The sequence below is a fragment of the Microcaecilia unicolor genome, chromosome 3 (genome assembly GCF_901765095.1).
Source record: "Microcaecilia unicolor chromosome 3, aMicUni1.1, whole genome shotgun sequence".
NCBI classification, from domain to species: domain Eukaryota; kingdom Metazoa; phylum Chordata; class Amphibia; order Gymnophiona; family Siphonopidae; genus Microcaecilia; species Microcaecilia unicolor.
The window spans coordinates 226,782,756-226,802,838 of record NC_044033.1 but is presented as its reverse complement, the minus strand read 5'-3'; the positions used below and the strand labels follow the sequence as shown (position 1 = coordinate 226,802,838).

The 20,083-nt window shown below is 44.8% G+C and overlaps 1 protein-coding gene across 7 annotated transcripts in view; it reads left to right on the top strand.

Annotated features, from left to right (window-relative positions):
• LOC115466340 (butyrophilin subfamily 1 member A1-like) overlaps nt 1-20,083 on the top strand; it is a 331,994-nt gene that overhangs the window by 45,687 nt on the left and 266,224 nt on the right. For all 7 annotated transcript variants that reach the window (XM_030197528.1, XM_030197527.1, XM_030197526.1 and 4 more), the window contains exons 4-5: nt 4,350-4,631; nt 4,886-5,014. In XM_030197528.1, the coding sequence (XP_030053388.1) occupies nt 4,350-4,631; nt 4,886-5,014 (411 nt within the window). The remainder of the gene's footprint in view (nt 1-4,349; nt 4,632-4,885; nt 5,015-20,083) is intronic.

Genomic DNA, 20,083 nt, shown 5'->3' with positions numbered 1-20,083 from the left:
TTGACTACATGTGTCAGCTAACAAACCTTATTGTATAACCTTAACATAATACAACTTTCAAAATGAGGCCATTTTAAACATATATATATCTCCTCTGCCCTTCCCTCTAACTTTTTAGTCTATACCCGTCTAACCCCCACCCCCCTCCCCGCTCCTGGAGATGCCTTCTTTGCAGAGTACAGTACCTCAAACAGCTTCCATAAAGAACCATATGCCTGACCTCTCCCTCCAGTGGACTTACTGTGTTCCGTTTCCCATCTAGCCATCTGCAGCATTCTAGTCCATCACTGGTTGATAGCCGGCGGGTCTTCCAAAATCCAGTGTGCTAATACCGTTTTTCGTGCCAGCATCAGCGCTACACATACAAACCGGACCTGAGATGGCTGCAACCCCTGTTCACGCAACTGAGACTCATCCCCCAACAGCCTGTGCCAACAAATGCTCCAACACTTGCTGCACCCCTTTCCAGAATACATACAACTCAGTACACTCCAAAAAGGTATGTACTAAGGTGCCTTTACTGTGTTTACATCTTATGCAAGTGTCATCTTCCCAAAGCCCCATCTGCTTTCCTTTCTCTCTTGTTATAAAAGCACCATGTAGCAACCGAAACTGCATCTCCTGCAAATTTGCACTAGTTGTCATTTTAAATAACGCTGCAAAGTAGGTTGCCAACATGTTACCCATGATTTCCTCCCCCACTTGTTCACCCCACCATTTTGCCAGGCCAGCAATGAAGAAGTCCTCCTTTTGCTCCCTTCCTATAGAATACCATACCGCCAATTTGTTTGCAGCGTTCAGCATCTGACAAAACATCTTATCCAGCCGCGAAAAACTAGGCCCCCCCTCTTTCCTAGAAGACAAGGTCGCACAATAGTGCTTCAATTGAAGAAAAGGGAAATAATCTTCCTGACCCAAGCTCCAAGAATTCCGAGCTTGCTCAAATGTGGGGAATATCCCCTGTCCCTCAACCGTAAAATGTCCCACATAACGACACCCATTCTTGGTCCACACTTTGAACCGCGACGCCCCCTGACCCGCTGGAAATGAGGGGTTATCTTCTACTGTCAGAAACGGATATGGTCCTGTGGCCTTTTCCAGTCCACCCCGCCACCAATTCCAGGCCTTTCTCAGAGGCTGAAGCAAACACTGGAGGTCTCCTTTCGAGCTTCCCTGTACTTGTAAACTATTAAACACCGAATACGGCAGCACCTCACCTTGCCAGATATCTTTTGGGGCATATTTAGCAGACCCAGAATGGAGCTCAAAAATCCACCTAAGTAGCGCTGCCACATTGTATAACCGCAGGTCCGGAAGATTTAATCCTCCCTTATTCCTAGCAAGCGTCAATTTAGCAAAACTTATCCTGGCCCGCTTTCCTGCCCAAAGAAAAGTACCAATAAACCCCTTATAGTATAGTTCATCTTTCCGTGTTATCCAAAATGGCATCATTTGTAAGGGGTATAGAATCTTGGGCAACATAACCATTTTTGCTAACGCTACACGCCCCAATAAAGAAAGGGGCAAATCTCTCCATCTGTGGCACAGTTTTTTAATAATATTATACAATTAGGGACTCAATAGAGCTGCTGGAGCACTCGTATTATCAATCACTAAATAGCTCCCTGAACTTTGTCCGTCTGTCGAATTTTGATAGCAAAGGGTTCTAAGGACAGCACAAATAGCATCGGGGAGAGCGGGCACCCTTGCCGCGTGCCCCGCTTTAAGGAAAAGACAGATGACAATGCTCCATTTATTAATATCTGAGCTGTGGGATGGCTATATAAAGCGCAGATTCCTCCTAAGAAAGCTCCCATGATACCAAATTGCGGTAACACCCAAAATAGATAGTCCCACAAGATCTTATCACATGCTTTTTCCGTATCCAAACTTGTAATGATCGCATCTCTGGGTTTGCCCCCCCCCCCCCCCTTTCTGCAACACTGTCAAGGCTCTAATAATATTGGAAGATGCATATCGGCCTGGCACGAAGCCCGCCTGATCCGAATCAAATTACATCCTTAATAGAGATTCCTCCAAACTCATCTTTTTCCAGCTCTACCCAATATCTTGCTAGTCTAGCCTCCACCTCCAAATCAAAGAACACTTTCAGCTGGTCTCCTATACAATATTTCTCTAAACACTCCTCTTTGTTCTTTCCCCAGATATAACACTCCCCTTGTCACTCTTGGTGGTCTCCTGTTCCAAATGAAATCAAAAATCTGTTTCTGCTATTTCATAAAGAATTTATCTGGCAGCCTCACTGGTACAGTAATAAACAAGTTCAAGATTCTTGGAGCCTCACTCGATCCCATCTATCGAGGTCATGACCAATGATCTTCATGGTGAGCTCATAATTCATTTTCCCTAGCTGCCTGCATTCCTTGGTTACATAAAAACTCAGATATTTGATGGGGGACTGCACCTATTTAAAAGGAAACAACTCCTTCAAATCCTATACATACTCTTCATCCATGACCGTCTTCCAATTTATCCCGTTATTCTGTATATCTCTTGATCTCATCCATAAAAACAGGCAATATTAACCATGGATAGCTAATGATGATGACAATGTCATCTGCAAAATGTTTAATCTTAAAGACATGGCCTGCCTCCTGAAATTCCAGAATGTCCCCCCCCCATTAGCTTTCACATAAGATGTTAACGGTTCAATGGCCAATGAGAAGCACAAGCTTTCTGTATGGCCTGCCATGAATCCTAATCTGTGCTTTCAGTTCCAGATAAAGGGCTCATATGCCCTTTAAAAGTCTGCCCAATTTGCACTATCTGGAGGACTCAGAACTGAACCCCCATCCCTCTCTATCAAACACTTTCTTAACGTCAACTGCCAGCAGCATGTATGGGTAGCCATCTCTCAAAGCCTTCCAGATCAGGTTCAGTATTTTACGAATGTTGTCACCCACCTGCCTTTGGATAATAAAGTCCAACTGATCTACATAGATTAACCCTTCAGTAATCTATCTGCCAATAACCTTGCACAAAGCTTGGCATCACACTGGGATTTTTTTTCCTGGCTTTGGCAGGACCATTATTTCCATGGACTCTTGTATGCAGCCATTCTGCAAAATTTAATTGAATACCTTGGTGAGTCTGGGTATCAAGCTAGCACTACAGGTCTTGTAGATCTTTACCATGTAGCCACTTAGGCCTGGAGCTTTGCCCATATTGCGAGTTTGGATAGCTTTCCTTACCTCCTCTTCGGAAATCATCCTATCTAAGCCTTGTCTAGTCTCCTCATTGAGTTGATGGTAAGAGACATTTCTCCGGAAAATCAGCAACCTGCTATTCTCTCACCTACACTTCACTCTGATGCAAAGTTTCATAAAACTTCTTAAATGCTTGTTTAATCTTCTCATTTTAATGTACCATATCTCCACCACCATCACTCTCTTTAATTTCTAAAACATTTGTTGGCCCATTTTAACTTTTAATTCGTGAGCTAACAGTCTCCCTTCTTTATTCCCCTATTCATATTATAGATATGTAAGCATCTCTAGATGAAAAGCAATTTCTACATTCTGTAATCTCCATAGTTCACATCTTGATTCACCCAGCTGAAATGTATGTATACGTTTTTAAAAAGTACTTATTTCAGCCAGGGGAATAAGAGTTATTCTCCGTTATGCCATGTAGTTTAATTTCTGCTTCCAAAATGAAACTAAGTAAAATTGTGGCCTCATTACTTTGTTGCAGTGGTGTCGCCACAGGTGGCCTATGTGGGCAAGGGCCCACCCACTCTGGTTCGGCCCACCCAGTAGCAATGCACCTTTTATCTGTCTGGCAAGGATCCCCATGCCCCGCCAGCTGAAGTCTTCCTCCTCCAGCAGACAGAACTCCTAGAAAGTTCAGCAGTCAGTGCCAATGTCCCTGGGCCACGGCTGACATACTGAATATACTCAGTTTTCACAATGCGCAAAAACTAAGCATGAACAGTTTGCTGGTAGCAATAGTGATGGCTCAGGGACAGTGCAACTGATCGCTGAGCTAGGTAAGAGCTCTGACTATTGGAGGAGGAGGTCTTCAACTGAGGGATGGGGATGGAAAGCATGGAGAGGATGGGGCATAGAGAAAGATTTGTGCCCACCCACTTTGTGCTCAGGACCACTCAAAATTGGCAGTCTGGCTATGCTACTGGTATGATAGTGGGAATAACTGTCTGGACTGGCTTCAGTATTTTGGACTTCTGATATTTCTACATTTTTCCTGGTGATCCAGATTTCTGGGCCTGTTCTCCATCAGCAGCAGAAGGAAAAATCACCATCACTTCAATATTTCACTATCAAAATGAATCTCTAATATTCTGACAGATAGATGTTGTTTTCCTTTAGGTCTGGGCAGCATTCTTTCAATGTCTGTGAATGACTATCAGGACAGAGGGATAAGGATCCTGTGTGAATCTGCAGGATGGTATCCACAGCCTGAAGTGACCTGGAGACAAGAAGTTGGACAGAGTCCGATACCAGCATCTGAAACAGAATTACAAAGGCAGAACGGTCTGTTCAACATCAAAACTTCCCTACTTATGAGAACAAATCAATATGACAAGATTACCTGTCATATTAGAAACACTGTAAAGAACCATGAGAGAGAATCATCGATTTCTGTAGCAGGTCAGTCAAAGTCACAAAAATAAGCTTCAGTAACATAAAGTGTTCATGTGATTGAGATGTAATATTATGAAACTGGCAGCACCTTCTAGAATTGGATCCAGAGAAGGTTGTTACCATCTCTTCCCTCTTTCCCAGGTGAACATTTCTTTATTTGATTCCTCTGGTATATTTCCATTTTCAGATTAGGAATTCTCAAATACGGATTGTGATATTCTATTTAAAGTTCATATCATCTGGTTTCATTTCTTTTTCAGGCATATTTTTCCAGCGTGTTTCCCGTTGGATGGTCTCTCTCTCCATCCTTCTGTTGTCTGTGATAATCCCGTGTGGTTCACTGGTTGTGTTGGTTATTTACCACTTGAGGAAAGAAAGACACGAGAAAGGTAAAGTCTCTCCCCCCTCCCTATATTCTAGCAGTGTCTCAGGAGATTTACAGGAGGAGAGAGGAGGAAACAATTGGAGTAGATGGATGGGAGGGTGCCTAGCATGGGCAAGGTTTTGGGGGGTGAGGGGGGCATTGCCCCTCCCAAACAAGCTATTCTTATCTGGGTTGGTTGTGAATGGCACCATAGGTGCCATGTATAAGAGGCATGGGGAAGCTAAGCCTCCCCAGCCCCAACCGTTAGCTTACCCTTCCTGCTCCACATGCTCTTCTGTCTGAGCCCATGGCAGCAACACCAAATAGGAACTGCCAGCTTTCACCTTCATTTCCTTTCCTGTCGCTGTCTGCCCGACTAAGTGAGCGTAAATGAAATGAATCCATGTGGAGAGGCAGAGCCCTGTGCGCACCTTTGTCAGTTTCCTTCCTCCTCCCTCCCCATGATGTAACTTGGGTTCTTTTTGTTTTTGTTCACCTAGTCAGGCAAATAGCAGCAGGGAAGGGAAGGGAATCTGGCAGTTTTAATTGGTGTTGCTGCCCTAGATTCAGGCAGGCTGCAGCCTGGAGGAGGTGTGAACAAATGAGTCATGTGGGTGTGGGGAGGGAGAGAATGAGATGGAGCGATTGTGGGGTAAGAGGGGAGAGGGAGAAAAAGAGATGGAGTGATTGTGGGGTAAGGGGATGGTCAATGCTGCATGCTGAGGGATAGGGAAAGAGAGAGACAGGACTATTGGACGGGGATAGATAGGCAATGCTGGATGGAGGGGGCGGTGAAAGAGATGGGGCAATAGTGGATGCCGGATGATGAGAGATAGAAGGGTGATGTTATATGGGGGAAGAAAGAGAGAGAAGCAATGGGCACTGAGAGAGAAACAGAGGGACAATTTTAAATTGGAGGAAGAAAGAGAGAGGCAATGTTACATGATAGAGGATGAGAGAAACAGAGGGGCAATGTTCATGTTCATTGGGGGCAAAAGAGAGATACAGAGGAGATCCTTTTATGGCCAGGAGGGGGAGGGAGAGAGAGAGAGAGAGAGGGGGGAGATGCTATATGGCAGGTAGGCAGACACAAAAACAGAAGATTCTGGATAGAGGAGAGAAGAGATGCTGCATGACTGGGGAGGAGAAGAGATGCTGGTTGGACGGGTGGGAGAGGAGAGGCTGCATGACTGGGGGGGGAGAAGACACATGACAGAGGAGAGAGTGAAAAGATGCTACAGGACTGGAGAGAGGGAAAAGAGATAGAGACAAGATGACACATAGATAACAGGAAACAGAGAGAGTCCCACAGACAGGAGATGTATGGCTGGAGGGGAGAGGGAAGAGTTGGTGACAGATTAGGGAATTAGAGAAGCATAAGGAGAGGGCATAAGTGAAAATCCGTAGGTAGATGCAGATAAAAAAGGGGAGGGGGGTTCATGTCTAGATACTAAGAATGAATTAGATCTGAGTGGACATAGTCACAGCAAAACAGAAGAAAGCTGAATGGAAAATATTGTCTGCCATGGATGTACTGGAAGAGATGAAGAAGATCACAAAGAAAAAGAAAAATGACAAACAGGAGACCCTAGAATGAGTTATGAGAAGATAGGAAAATAGTTTCAAAGTGAAACTTTTTCTATAGGTAGAAACTTAACAGCCAAAGTACTTTAAATGATAAATAGGAAGGCTCAAATCTTGTTCTTAAAGACATTATTTTCTGTTCTTTGGTTGCTGTAGAGGTAGCATTGCCACTGACATAAATTAGGTGTTAATTAAGGTGTGAGGAAGTAGAACATTTACAGCGGCTACTAAGGGCAACCTGATTACTGAGTTAGCTTGAAAAGGTCTGTTTGAAGCAGACCCTTGAGATTCAAAACTATATAAAGAGGTAAGGTCCCACTTAACTTTCTTTCTGAGAAGTTCTAAGCGAAGAGGACATTTCTCTGGTAAGTGAACATTATTTTGCCTTGTGCTTTGGGAACTTGGGGTTTAAAGGAGGAATTGTAGGTTAGTGATAGGCAGAAAAAATATATATATATATATAAAAAACAAACTCTATCAACTAATATCCATACTCTTTTCCCCCTAGTTTTAAAACTTTAACCTTGTACCACAGCATTAACAGGCACTGCAGGACCTAGTTTAGACTTCGTCCCTCCCACCCTCCCTGACACCCGGCCACCCCTGGCACAATTCTTCATTTATAGTCAGTTATTGTAATTAGGATAACAAGCAAGGAGTGGTCTTACAGAGTTTTAATTACATTCCATTACTTCCAAAGAAGAAAAGACTAACAAATCACACAATATACCATATAAACTAAAGACATTTTTATAATAGGCTAATATCATTAATACCTTAGCAAGTTTTAAATTATTGAAAAACTCAAAAATACTAAGATGGGGTCAGCAGTCCAACAGCGAGAGGAGTGCTATCCAGTCTTTTGTACTGTGTCACATGTATGATTATCTCCCAGTTGCTACTACTACTACTACTTAACATTTCTAGAGTGCTACTAGGGTTACGCAGCGCTGTACAGTTTAACAAAGAAGGATAGTCCCTGCTCAAAGGAGCTTACAATCTAAAGGACGAAATGTCAATTTGGGGCATGTCAAGTAGGGGTAGTCTAGATTTCCTGAATAGAGGTATAGTGGTTAGGTGCCGAAGGCAACATTGAAGAGGTGGGCTTTGAGCAAGGATTTGAAGATGGGCAGGGAGGGGGCCTGGCGTAAGGGCTCAGGGAGTTTGTTCCATGCATGGGGTGAGGCGAGGCAGAAAGGGCGGAGCCTGGAGTTGGCGGTGGTGGAGAAGGGTACTGAAAGGAGGGATTTGTCTTGAGAGCGGAGGTTACAGGTAGGAACGTAAGGGGAGATGAGGGTAGAGAGGTAAGGAGGGGCTGCAGATCGAGTGCATTTGTAGGTTAGTAGGAGAAGCTTGAACTGTATGCGGTACCTAATTGGAAGCCAGTGAAGTGACTTGAGGAGAGGGGTGATATGATTATATCGGTCCAGGCGGAAGATAAGACGTGCAGCAGAGTTCTGAACAGACTGAAGGGGGGATAGATGGCTAAGTGGGAGGCCAGTGAGGAGTAGGTTGCAGTAGTCAAGGCGAGAGGAAATGAGAGAGTGGATGAGAGTTCGGATGGTGTGCTCAGAGAGGAAAGGGCGAATTTTGCTAATGTTATAGAGGAAGAAGCCACAGGTCTTGGCTATCTGCTGGATATGCGCAGAGACGGAGAGGGAGGAGTCGAAGATGACTCCGAGGTTGCGGGCAGATGAGACGGGGACGATGAGGGTATTATCAACTGAGATAGAGAGTGGAGGGAAAGGAGAAGTGGGTTTGGGTGGGAAGACAATAAGCTCTGTCTTGGCCATGTTCAGTTTCAGGTGGCGGTTGGACATCCAGGCAGCAATGTCGGATAAGCAGGCTGATACTTTGGCCTGGGTTTCCGCAGTGATGTCTGGTGTGGAGAGATAAAGCTGGGTGTCGTCGGCATAAAGATGATATTGGAAACCATGAGATGAGATCAGGGAGCCCAGGGAGGAGGTTTAGATTGAAAACAGAAGGGGTCAGAGGACAGATTCTTGAGGAACTCCAACAGAGAGTGGGATGGGGGTGGAGGAAGAACCATGAGAATGAACTCTGAAGGTACGGTGGGAGAGATAAGAGAAGAACCAGGAGAGGACAGAGCCCTAGAACCCAAATGAGGACAGTGTGGCAAGAAGTAAATTGTGATTGACAGTGTCAAAAGCGGCGGATAGGTCGAGGAGGATGAGGATGGAGTAGTGACCTTTGGATTTGTCAAGGAACAGGTCATTACAGACTTTATATAGTGCTGTTTCTGTTGAGTGTAGGGGGCGAAAGCCTGATTGAAGCGGATCGATGATGGCATGAGAGGAGAGAAAATCAGGCAACGGCTGTGAACGGCGCGTTCAAGTATCTTGGAGAGGAAGGGTAGGAGGGAAATGGGGCGGTAGTTGGAGGGACAGATAGGGTCAAGTGATGGTTTTTTGAGGAGTGGTGTGACTACAGCATGCTTGAAGGTGTCAGGAACAGTTGCAGTGGAGAGAGAGAGAGGTTGAGGATATGACAGATGGGGGGGGGGGTGACAGTAGGAGAGATGGTGTTAAGCAAATTGGTGGGGATGGGGTCAGAGGAACAGGTGGTGTATTTGGAGGAGAAAAGAAGATGGGCGGTTTCCTCTTCGGTGACATCAGGAAAAGAGGAGAAGGAGGCCTGGGTTGGTTGGTTGAGGGAGTGGGTTATAGGGTGAAGAGGAGGAGATGGCTTGGTGGTGAATTCGAGGTTGATCTTCTGCACCTTGTCGCAGAAGTACTGTGTCACATGTATGATTATCTCCCAGTTGCTGAGCAGTTATATGTATGTGCCTGATGCAAAGAACTCCTATCTCTCAGAGAATGGGTCCGTTCTCTTGAGGCTAGAGTAGCAGACTTGGTGGAGCTGAGGGAGACAGAGAGGTACGTAGAAGAGACCTACAGGGATATTGTAGAGAAGTCCCACCTTCAGTCTGGCAGCCCCTTTGCTACCTTGGAGGAGGGAGGTTTCCTAGAAGGAGACCATCACCTTGGTGAAGTAGGAACTACTCCTGTAGCCAGGACCTGCCCACCAGGGGATGTACTATCCTCTCGCACCAAGGATATGTCTCCAAGAACTTCTGCCCAGGAGGAAAGGGTTAGGACAGCTGTTGTAGTTGGTGATTTGTTCATTAGGCACATAGATAGCTGGGTGGCTTGTGGACGTGAGGATCGCCTGGTGACTTGCCTGCCTGGAGCAAAGGTGGCAGACCTCACGCAGCACATAGACAGGATCTTAGATAGTTGCGGGAGAGGAGCTGGCTGTCTTGGTACATGGTACAACAACATAGGAAAATGTGGGAGGGAGGTTATGGAAGCCAAATTTAGGCTCTTAGGTAGAAAGCTGAAGTCCAGATCCTCCAGGGTCGCATTTTCAGAGGTGCTCCTCATTCCACGTGCAGGGCCCAAAAGGCAGACAGAGCACTGAAGGCTCAATGCATGGTTGAGACGATGGTTCAGGGATGAGGAATTTAGATTTGTTAGGAATTAGGTGACATTCTGAGAAAAGGGGGAGACTGTTCCGAAAGAATGGGCTCCACCTTAACTGGGATAGAACCAGGTTGCTGGCGCTAACTTTTAAAAAGAAGATAGAGTAGCTTTTAAACTGGAATGGGGGGGAAGCTAACAGTCACCCAGGAGCGTATGGTTCGGCATGGAGTATCCTTGAAGGATACTTTTGAAATAGGATATTTAGGGAATCCCAGTAGAGAGGTTTCAACAATGCTGAAAGTATGCCAGATGTGCTTAATGAGAGAGCAGGATAAAGGATGCACATTATCCCCTTCAGCTTCTAAGCAGCTTGTAGATCAAAGGAAAAAACACAGTTTGAAGTGCCTGTATACAAATGCTAGAAGTCTAAAAGATGGGAGAGTTAGAATATATAGCAGTAAATGATGATGTAGATGTAATAGGCATCTCAGAGACATAGTGGAAAGAGGACAAACAATGGGACACTACATTAACAGGGTACAAATTGTATCGCAATGAAAGGGAGGATCAAATTGGAGGAGGGGTTGCGCTATATGTTAAAGAGGGAATTGAGTCAAATAAAATAAACTTTTCACCTGACACAGATAGCAGCATAGAATCAATATGGACAGAAATTCCATGTGTGAAGAGAAGGAGTATTCTTGTAGGGCTGTACTACCGTCTACGAGGACAGAACGAACAGCCAGATGAAGAAATGTTTACAGAGATTAGGAAAGCTGGCAAATTGGGCAACACTATAATAATGAGTGATTTCAATTACCCCTCACTCTAAGAATCTGTAGAGTTGAAAATCACTATTCACAAACAAACCTCTACACTGTTATTCTGTATCTCAAGAAGGGTCATAAAGAGCAATTCTATCAAAAAAAGTGGAGAAAAAAGACTTCAGAGACGAGAAACACACCCACTTGTAAGGCAAAACTTCATATATGTAGGTGGCTCTCCATAATCATTAGTCGTAAAAAAAATTCCACCTTATTGTTCATCTTATACAAAATGACCCAAAAACTTTTTAGAGATACAGAATTTGACTTTGGAATGCATGAAAAATGTTGTTGCATTTAAGTCAATAATATGTACATATCTTGGGAGCAATAAACTATATTCTTGGAATAAGTTTCACCAATTCTGACAGGGGTTCCGTGTTTCACAACCATAGGCTGCTTCAGGGGAAACACATCATTTTATAACCTCTATCCAAGATATCAACTCCTTCCTTGCTGATGGCGAACTATCCAAGAAGAATATTGTTTATCGATCCCAAGATAAGTACTTGTTATTGACTTATATGCAACAACATTTTTCATGCTTTCCAAAGTCAAATTCTGTATCTCTAAAAAGTTTTTTGTTCATTTTGTATAAGATGAACAATAAGGTGGAGTTTTTTCTAATGACTAATGATTATGGAGAGCCACCTACAAGTGGGTGTGTTTCTCGTTGTCTCTGAAGTCTTTTTTCTCCAATTTTGATAGAATTGCTCTTTGTGACCCTTCTTGAGATACAGAATAACAGTGTAGAGGTTTGTTTGTGAATAGTGATTTCAATTACCCCAATATTGACTGAATAAATGTTACATCATGGAGTGCCAGGGAGATGAAATTTCTAGATGTAATAAATGGCTGCTTCTTGGAGCAGCTGGTCCAGGAACCGACGATAGGGGGAGCCATTTTGGATCTGGTCCTTTGTGGTGTGCAGAGCATAATGTGAGAGGTGGCGGTGTTGGGTCCCCTGGGAAACAGTGATGATAACATAATCAAGTTTGAGCTACTATCTGAGATGAAACCGCAAAGGAAATCTATTGTAGCAGCATTTAATTTTCGAAAGGGCGACTATAATAAAATGAGGAAAATGGTTATAAAGAAACTAAAAGGATCGGCTGCAAAGGTTAGGACACTAAATCAGGCATGGACGTTATTCAAAAATACCATCTTGGAAGCCCAGTCCAGATGCATTCCGTGTAGTTCCAAAGGTGGAAAGAAGAGAAAACGTCAGCCAGCGTGGGTTAAAAGGTGAAGCAAAAGAGACCATTACAGCCAAAAGATGGTCCTTCAAAGAATGGAAAAAGGTCCCAAATGAAGAAAATAAGAAGCAACATAAGCAATGGCAAGTCAGATGCAAAGCACTAATAAAGAAGGCTAAAAAAGAATATGAAGAGAAACTTGCCGCAGAGGCTAAAACTCACAGTAAAACATTTTCAGGTACATCAGAAGCCTGTGAGGAAATCCGTGGGACCGTTAGATCACAAAAGAGCAAAAGGGGAGCTCAGAGAGGACAAAGCCATAGTAGAGAAACTGAATGAATTTTTTGCATCTGTCTTTACGGAAGAAGATGTAAGAGATCTGCCTGTACTGGAATTGGTTTTCAAGGGTGATGATGGAGAGGAACTGGGAAGGTGTACTGAGCCAAATTGATAAAGAGTAGTAAATCACCTAGACCGGATGGCATACATTCAAGTGTAAGTTAGTGCCTTCAACGCTTCTGCCTAGTAGAAGTATTTTGAGCATTTAAGCATATATTAGATACAAATTCAGTAAATAATGATTGAGCATCAGTCCTATTTCCAGGGGGACAATAAAATAAAATTGCAGTTAGGTGAATGTGTGAGGAACAATCTTTGATTTTACAGGAAATTAGGGATGCTAACAAACTGGGCAACACAATAATAATGGGTGATTTCATTTACCCCAATATTGACTGGGTAAATGTAACATCAGGGCATGCTAGGGAGGTAAAATTCCTTGTCCAAATCAAGTAAGAAGCCGGCAAAAGAATCAGTTGGACCGCTAGATGACCGAGTGATAAAAGGGGGTGTAATCAGGGAAGACAAAGCCATAGCAGAGAGATTAAATGAATTCTTTGCTTCAGTCTTCATCGAGGAAGATTTGGGAGAGATACCGGTGCCAGAAATGGTATTTAAAGCTGATGAGTTGGAATAACTGGATGAAATCTCTATAAACCTGGAGGATGTAATAGGGCAGTTTGACAAATTGAAGAGTGGCAAATCTCCTGGACCAGATGCTATATATCCCAGAGTACTGATAGAATTGAAAAATGAACTTGGGGAACTATTGTTAGTAATATATAATTTATTTTTAAATCAAGCTTGGTACCAGAAGATTGGAGGGTGGCCAATGTAACATTGATTCTCCAAGGACAAGCAGGCTGCTTGTTCTCATATGTGGGTCGATGTCCACGTCGGCCCAGGAAACGGCAGAGTTTTCAAGCAAAAATAAAAAGTTTTGCCCAGAGTCTTCTGGTGCGTGAATCACGCGCACCATGCATGCGTGGATGACTTCCTGCCCATCGCGCGAGCGTGCCCCTTAGTTCTTTTTGTCCGTGACGAGGTGACAGGATTTTTCTGCTCTCCTCGTTTTTGGCCCAGGAACAAGAGTCTGACGACTATTTTTCTTTCTATTTCTTTTAATATTTTTTTGTTATTTTCTTAAACAAAAAAAATGTGTGTGTGTATATATATATATATATATATATATATATATATATACTAGTAAAAAAGGCCTGTTTCTGACACAAATGAAATGGGCGCTAGCAAGGTTTTCCTCGGAGTGTGTATATTTGGGAGAGTGTATGTGAGAGTGTCTGTGTGTGAGAGAGAGAGTGAAAGTGTGAGTGTGTGTGTGTGTGAGAGAGAGTGAGTCTGGGTGTGAGTGTGTCTGTCAGAGTGTGTGTGTGAGAATGAGAGTGTGTGCAAGTGCGTATGTGAGACACATTGTGAGAGAGAGTGTGTGTGTGTGCGAGAGAGTGTGAGTTTTATTATAGTAGATATATAAATAAAGAATATCTACCCAAAAAAATTGTAATGCACCCAAGATCAGGAAGAAAAAGGATTACATCACAGCCTTCAGAGCTGCCAAGGACTCATGTCAAGAGCTTCCTCCTTGACACACACACAAAAAAAGAGGAACAATCCGGAAATCTAAAACTATTAAAGGCAAAATGAAGAAAAATGATAGCTGCAGACAGATCACTGCACGTTCCCCAACCCTTAATTAAAAACATAGCACTCAGCTGACATTAGGGAGTTCTATAGGCGCTTTGAGTCAGGATATAAGAGACACACCCTCTCCGAGCAGCCCCCGGCTTACAGCCCACGCCAACGGGGCTAGGCAGGATTGCCTACACACCCACCACCCCGTGCTGTACTGGGCCTAGCACCTCCGCCTTCTCTAAACCACCAGCACTCCCTACCCCTCATTTCCTCCCTACCTGCACATAGTTGTTCTCACAATAGTCAGCGACACAGCTCAAGTTTTGGTAGCTTTCTATGAGCGCCCCCTTGCCGGCGAGGGTTTCCTCCTCTAGCAGCATTTGCAGTTCGGCTGACTCCAGTGATCTTCGGCGTTGCTTGCTAGCCTGTGCAGGGCGGGGTTCTGGGCGTCTGACGTCCTGGACGTGCAGGACGTCAGACGCACAGAAGCCCTGCCTGCACAGGCTAGCAACGCCAAAGATCGCTGGAGTGAGACTCAGCAGACAACACAGGACTTCTGCTGGCGGGGTTTCGGGTCCCCCGACGGCAAAGCAACGCGACGGTGGGTGGCTTGGGGGGGGGGTTTGTTGGGGGGGGGGTTGCACCTCCTGCATTCTGTGGGCGGGGCTTCTTTTCAACTGCAGCTTTGGTGGGTGTTTTGGGGAGGGGGTGGTTTGGAGTTGGTTTCCCTCCAGATATTTTCCGCGGGTGGGTTGAGAGGTTGGTAGGCTACGTTTCCTAGGCAGGGGGAGGAGTAGGGAAACACTCCTCCACCTGCTTGGTTGCGATCCCCATTCCCTTCCTTTAGTTTACTGTTCTGAAGACAACGTTCTGACGTTTGACGCGTGGGCGGGGCACGGGTCAGTGGAGTGGCTTCACCACCATGAATCCACGAACCCTTCAGGGAGTGATTGAGTGACTTCAGAACATTGTCTTCAGAACGTTGAGGGTGAGTTTTATTATAGTAGATATATATATATACACACACACAAATATATATATATACATACACAGACACAGACACACACACACACACACACACACACATATATATATAGTAGTTGTTTTTTTTTAGTGTTTTTTTTTTGCCTATTTTTAAGTTGACTTTCTTTTTGACGCGGCTGGCCTTTAGGCCGCGTGGTCAGGTTTCTCCCTTTTTGTGCCCTTCACTTTTTGGCACAATCGCATCTTTTGATTTCGCCAAATCCATTTTTCCTTCCATGTCATCGTAGGCACCCAGCGGCTTCAAACGTTATACTTGGTGCAACCAGAACATCTCAGGTACCGATACCCACGCCTGGTGTATCCACTGCCTTGGGCCCAACCATAGCCCAGCCGCTTGTAGTCTGTGTCTTCGTATGACGAAACGGATCCAAGTATCTCGAGAAGCCCAATGAGAAAAGCTTTTTGGGGCTTGGTCCGGTCCTTCGATGTCGACATTGAGAGAGAGGTAATGGCTGCTGAGAGACCGACTCGCACTGGGAGCAGTGAGGCATCGAGTGGGTTTCCATCTGCCTCAAGGCTTCCTGTTATACAGGTCCCCCGGGACCGAACTTTGTCAGACCCAGCCCCGAGGAGATGTGAGGATTCCACGTCCTACTCATTGGTACCGAGGAGTCTCGATGACTAGCATCAAGCGAAGGCAAAGAAGCACCGCCATCGTTCTCCTTCGACTCACGGTGCCGGGAGCTCCAGGGCGTCGAGAGAGTCGGCACCCAAGAAGCGTCAGCGCCGAAAGAATCGCTTTCCCTCTATACAGGAGGTGCCGATGCATCGGTCTTCTAGCAGCCTGGTACCTGCCCCCGAACCTCCACAGATTCTGACACCACCTGTTCCACCAACCCCTCAGCCTTCTCCGATGGTGGCTCTCGACGAGCACATCCGGGCCTTGTTTCCAGAGCTTCTGGAGGGACTGCTACGTCAGTCAGCTTCGGTGTCGGGGGTGCTTGCGCCTTCTGTACCATCTTCTGCAGCGGTGTCTGGCCCTTCTCCTGTGGTGAGGTCCCCGACTGCGGTGCCGCCTGCAGCATCGGTGTCACCTGCCACCCAGGTCGACTCTCGTTCGACGTCGGTGGAGGGAGCTTCGCCGCAGTCTGAGCGGGCGTCGGCTTCTCAACATCGCCATCGAGGACATCGTTCCTTGGCGTCGAGGCAGGTTCAGTGTCGGAGTACGTTAAGAGAGGTCTTATCCAATACTGAGCGGGAGCATTCATGGGAGTTTCTGCTGCCAAGCCTCACCTGTGACCTCATCTGTAATTGCCTTTATTAAGCACCTGGGAACTTTCAGACTTGCCTTTGCAACAGAGGTCTTCTGTTGAGTTTTTGTCTGTGTGTGTTTGTTGCTGTTCCTGCCCTACCAGTTCTTGTCTTGTAAGCCTTCAGCTTCTGTTCTATCCTGCTTGTGTCTGCCCAGGTTGTCTTCAGCTTCAGTTCCCTTCATGCTTGTGTCTGCCCTGGTTGTCTTCAACTTCAGTTTCTGTCCTGCTTGTCTCTGCCCTGGTTGTCTTCAGCTTCAGTTTCTATCCTGCTTGTGTCTGCCCTGGTTGTTTCCAGCTTTAGTTCCCTTCCTGCTTGTGTCTGCCCTGTTTGTCTTTAGCTTCAGTTCCCTTCCTGCTTGTGTCTGTCCTGCCAGCCTTCAGTTTTAGTTCTGACCCTGCTTTTGTATCCTGTTTGTATGAGAATCCTGAATCCCATTCCAGAATCCTGAATCCTGCTCCAGCCAAGCTTGTGTGAGGATCCTGAATCCTGTTTGTTTGAGTATCCTGAATCCTGTTCCAGCCAAGCTTGTGTGAGAATCCTGTTCCAGAATCCTGAATCCAGTTGCAGCCAAGTTTGTCTGAGAATCCTGAATCCTGTTCCTGAATCCTGTTCAAGCCAAGCCCGTTCCAGAATCCAGTTGTTCCAGTCCTGCTTATTCCAGCCCTGCTCATCTATAGCTTCTGTCCCCATCCTGCTAGTTCCAGTCCTGCTTGTACCAGCCTGTCTGTGTTCAGCCTCGCTTCCTGTTGGGTGGTTCACCTGCTGCTGCTGCTCACTGGCAGTGGCCCAAGGGCTCACGACTCTGGATTTCATGACAGACTGTGACACCCTATTTCCCGTGAGGACAGAGTCTTAGATAGACATTTGGGATCTTTTCTGACTGACTTGGGATTATTTGACTCCTGGCGGGACTGTCATCCCAAGGACCGTGATTATTCTTTCTACTCATCAGTGCATGCTTCTTACTCCCAAATTGACTTTCTCTTTTTGGACAAATCCTTGAGTGGGAGTGTTCTTGAAACTCAGGGAATGTTACTGTTTCGGACCATTCTCCCTGTATCTTAAATCTCGATACGCTTTCTGGCGACTCTTTAGCTAGATGATGGGCATTTAATAACACTTTGCTTCGAGATGATTACACCTGTAAAGAGTATATTAATGTACTTAAAGAATATTTGCAATTTAACTTGAATTCTGGTCCATCCATTGCGATGATTTGGGACGCCCTCAAGGCGGTGTCCAGAGGGTACTTTATGAGATGTGCTGGTCATCTTAAGCGACAGAGAGAGTCTGCTGCATTGCATTGGAGACATCAGATTAGGGACTTGGAAACTAAACATAAACACACAGAGTCCTCTAGGATTTATAGAGCCTTACAGTCTGCACATTTGCAGTTGGATGCAGTGCTTTCTAAGGATCTTGATTTTATCAATGAGAAATTGCACTTGCATAGCTATAAGGAGCGGAACAAGATCAGTAGGCAGCTGATGATCAAACTCTGTAAATTGTGTGCTGAGAGAACTGTATTTCACATAAAAGGAAGCACAGGGGAGATTCTTAACACATCCCAAGCTATAAGGAAATGATTTAGTGACTTTTATGCAGATCTATACACACGAGACCTATCTATACAGGATAATGCTATTCAGTTATATCTTGAGGGGTTGGAGCTTCTGGCTTTGACGCCAGATCAGTTGACCATGATCGAGGCTCCGATTACGGTACAAGAGGTCCTTAAGTCCATTAAATCACTGAAAACAGGTGAATCACCAGGTTTAGATGGCTTTACTGGGGAATTTTATAAAGCTTTTGCTCCCCAATTAGCACCAGTATTGACAGAAGTTTTACAAATTTTGTGCGTTCAGGAGGGGTCTTACCTCCTACTATGAAGGAGGCATGGATAGCTGTGATCCCTAAACCTAACAAAGATGTAACTGACTGTGCCTCTTATCATCCCATATCGGTACTGAATGCTGATGTTCGAATTTTGGCAAAGGTGCTGGCCTCTAAGTTAGTTAATGTATACCATCTTTGATTCACCCAGACCAAGTAGGCTTGTCCCTAGTCCATAGGCCTCTGATAACATTCGGCGCACGCTTGATATTATGTATTTAGCTGGACAACAAAAAGAGCCCTACTGCTTGCTTAGTGTCGACGCGGAAAAGGCCTTTGACAGGGTTCATTGGGCTTTTTTATATCACACTTTGAACAGGTTTGGGCCAAGTTTTATTGGTTGGATTCAAGAATTCTACTCCTTGCCCAGAGCACGTGTTAAAATAAATGGGAATACCTCTCCCTTCTTTGAATTACAGAGAGGTACTCGTCAGGGGTGCCTACTCTTACCTCTCCTCTTTGCCATGGTGATGGAACTGTTGGCATTAAATATTAGAAATAATTCATGGATTTGTGGGGAGCGTGCAGGAGATTTGGGAGTCCAAGGTTGCTCTCTTTGCGGATGATGTTTTACTGACTCTCTCCTCCCCTTTTCATTCCTTTCTTGCTTTATTTCAGGAAATTGAATCCTACGGGATTAAAATCAATTTTACTAAGACTGAAGCAATGGCGCAGGGACTAACGGTTGAAGACTACCAAACCTGTAAATGCCTTTATCCTTTCACTTGGGTGCCCAACGGATTGCGATATTTGGGGGGTTTGAATTACTAGGAAGCTTGAAGATTTAAATTCTGCTAATTATATTCCCTTGCTCAAAGAGATTAGGGCAGATCTAGAGCGGTGGGGCCCTTTGACTTTCTCCTGGTTTGGTAGAATTGCTACAGTGAAAATGAATGTTTTGCCTCACTTACTCTACCTTTTCCAATCCATACCAATGCCTCTTAGTGATCAGCTGCTTCTGTCCTTACCGTGCAAAATAAATTTTAAGAGGCGTGTTTGTAAGTGACCTAGAATTCCACATTCTACTTTGTATCTTGCTCATAAGAATCAAGGTGATTTGGGAGTCCCGCATTTGGGTTTATACCATAGGGCAGCTCAAGCAAAGGCAGCAGTTGAATGGTATCAGGCATCTACTGATAAGCTGTGGGTGCATTTGGAGCATCATATGGTGGGAAGCCCTTTGAGGTTAGGGCAATTGCTTTGGTTACCACCCAAACACAGACATTTGAAACCAGCCCTTTGCCTGATCATTCAGCACACCTTTTCTTGTTGGGATAAATTGGATAGAACTAAGGGATTTTATAAATCTCGACTGTCTCCTATAGCATATAATCCTGCATTTCCTCCGGGGTGTTCTCCCTCAGTTTTCACCAGGTGGAAGAGACATGGGTTGCAGTCATGGGGTCAATTAGTGGATGATGACAGTTTCTTTTCTTTTGCAGATTTGGCTGCCACTTACCAGCTGCCTCAGAGTGACTTCTACGCTTATTAACAGCTTATTCACTTCTTTACTTCTTCCAATTTGAAAGACAAATTGTTAGGGGAGGAAACCTTCTTAGAGGGGGTATGTGCTGATTTCAAGGGTACTAGGTTTCTCATTTCTTGGCTATATTGTCATTTGAGAGATGCTTTGCTGTAAGCTTGTAGACATCGTAAAAGTTGGGAAATTGAGCTGGGTATAAGTTATGGGGCTGAAGAATGGCAGCTGATGGAGAGCCTCTGTTAAGGTTTCTCCAGCGGTGAATATACAAGAAAACTGTACTAAACTAATCTATCGCTGGTACCTAACACCTGTTAGACTTCATAATATGTTTGCAAATGTATCCCCATTATGCTGGTGACAATGTGGTCAGTCTGGCACATTAGGCCA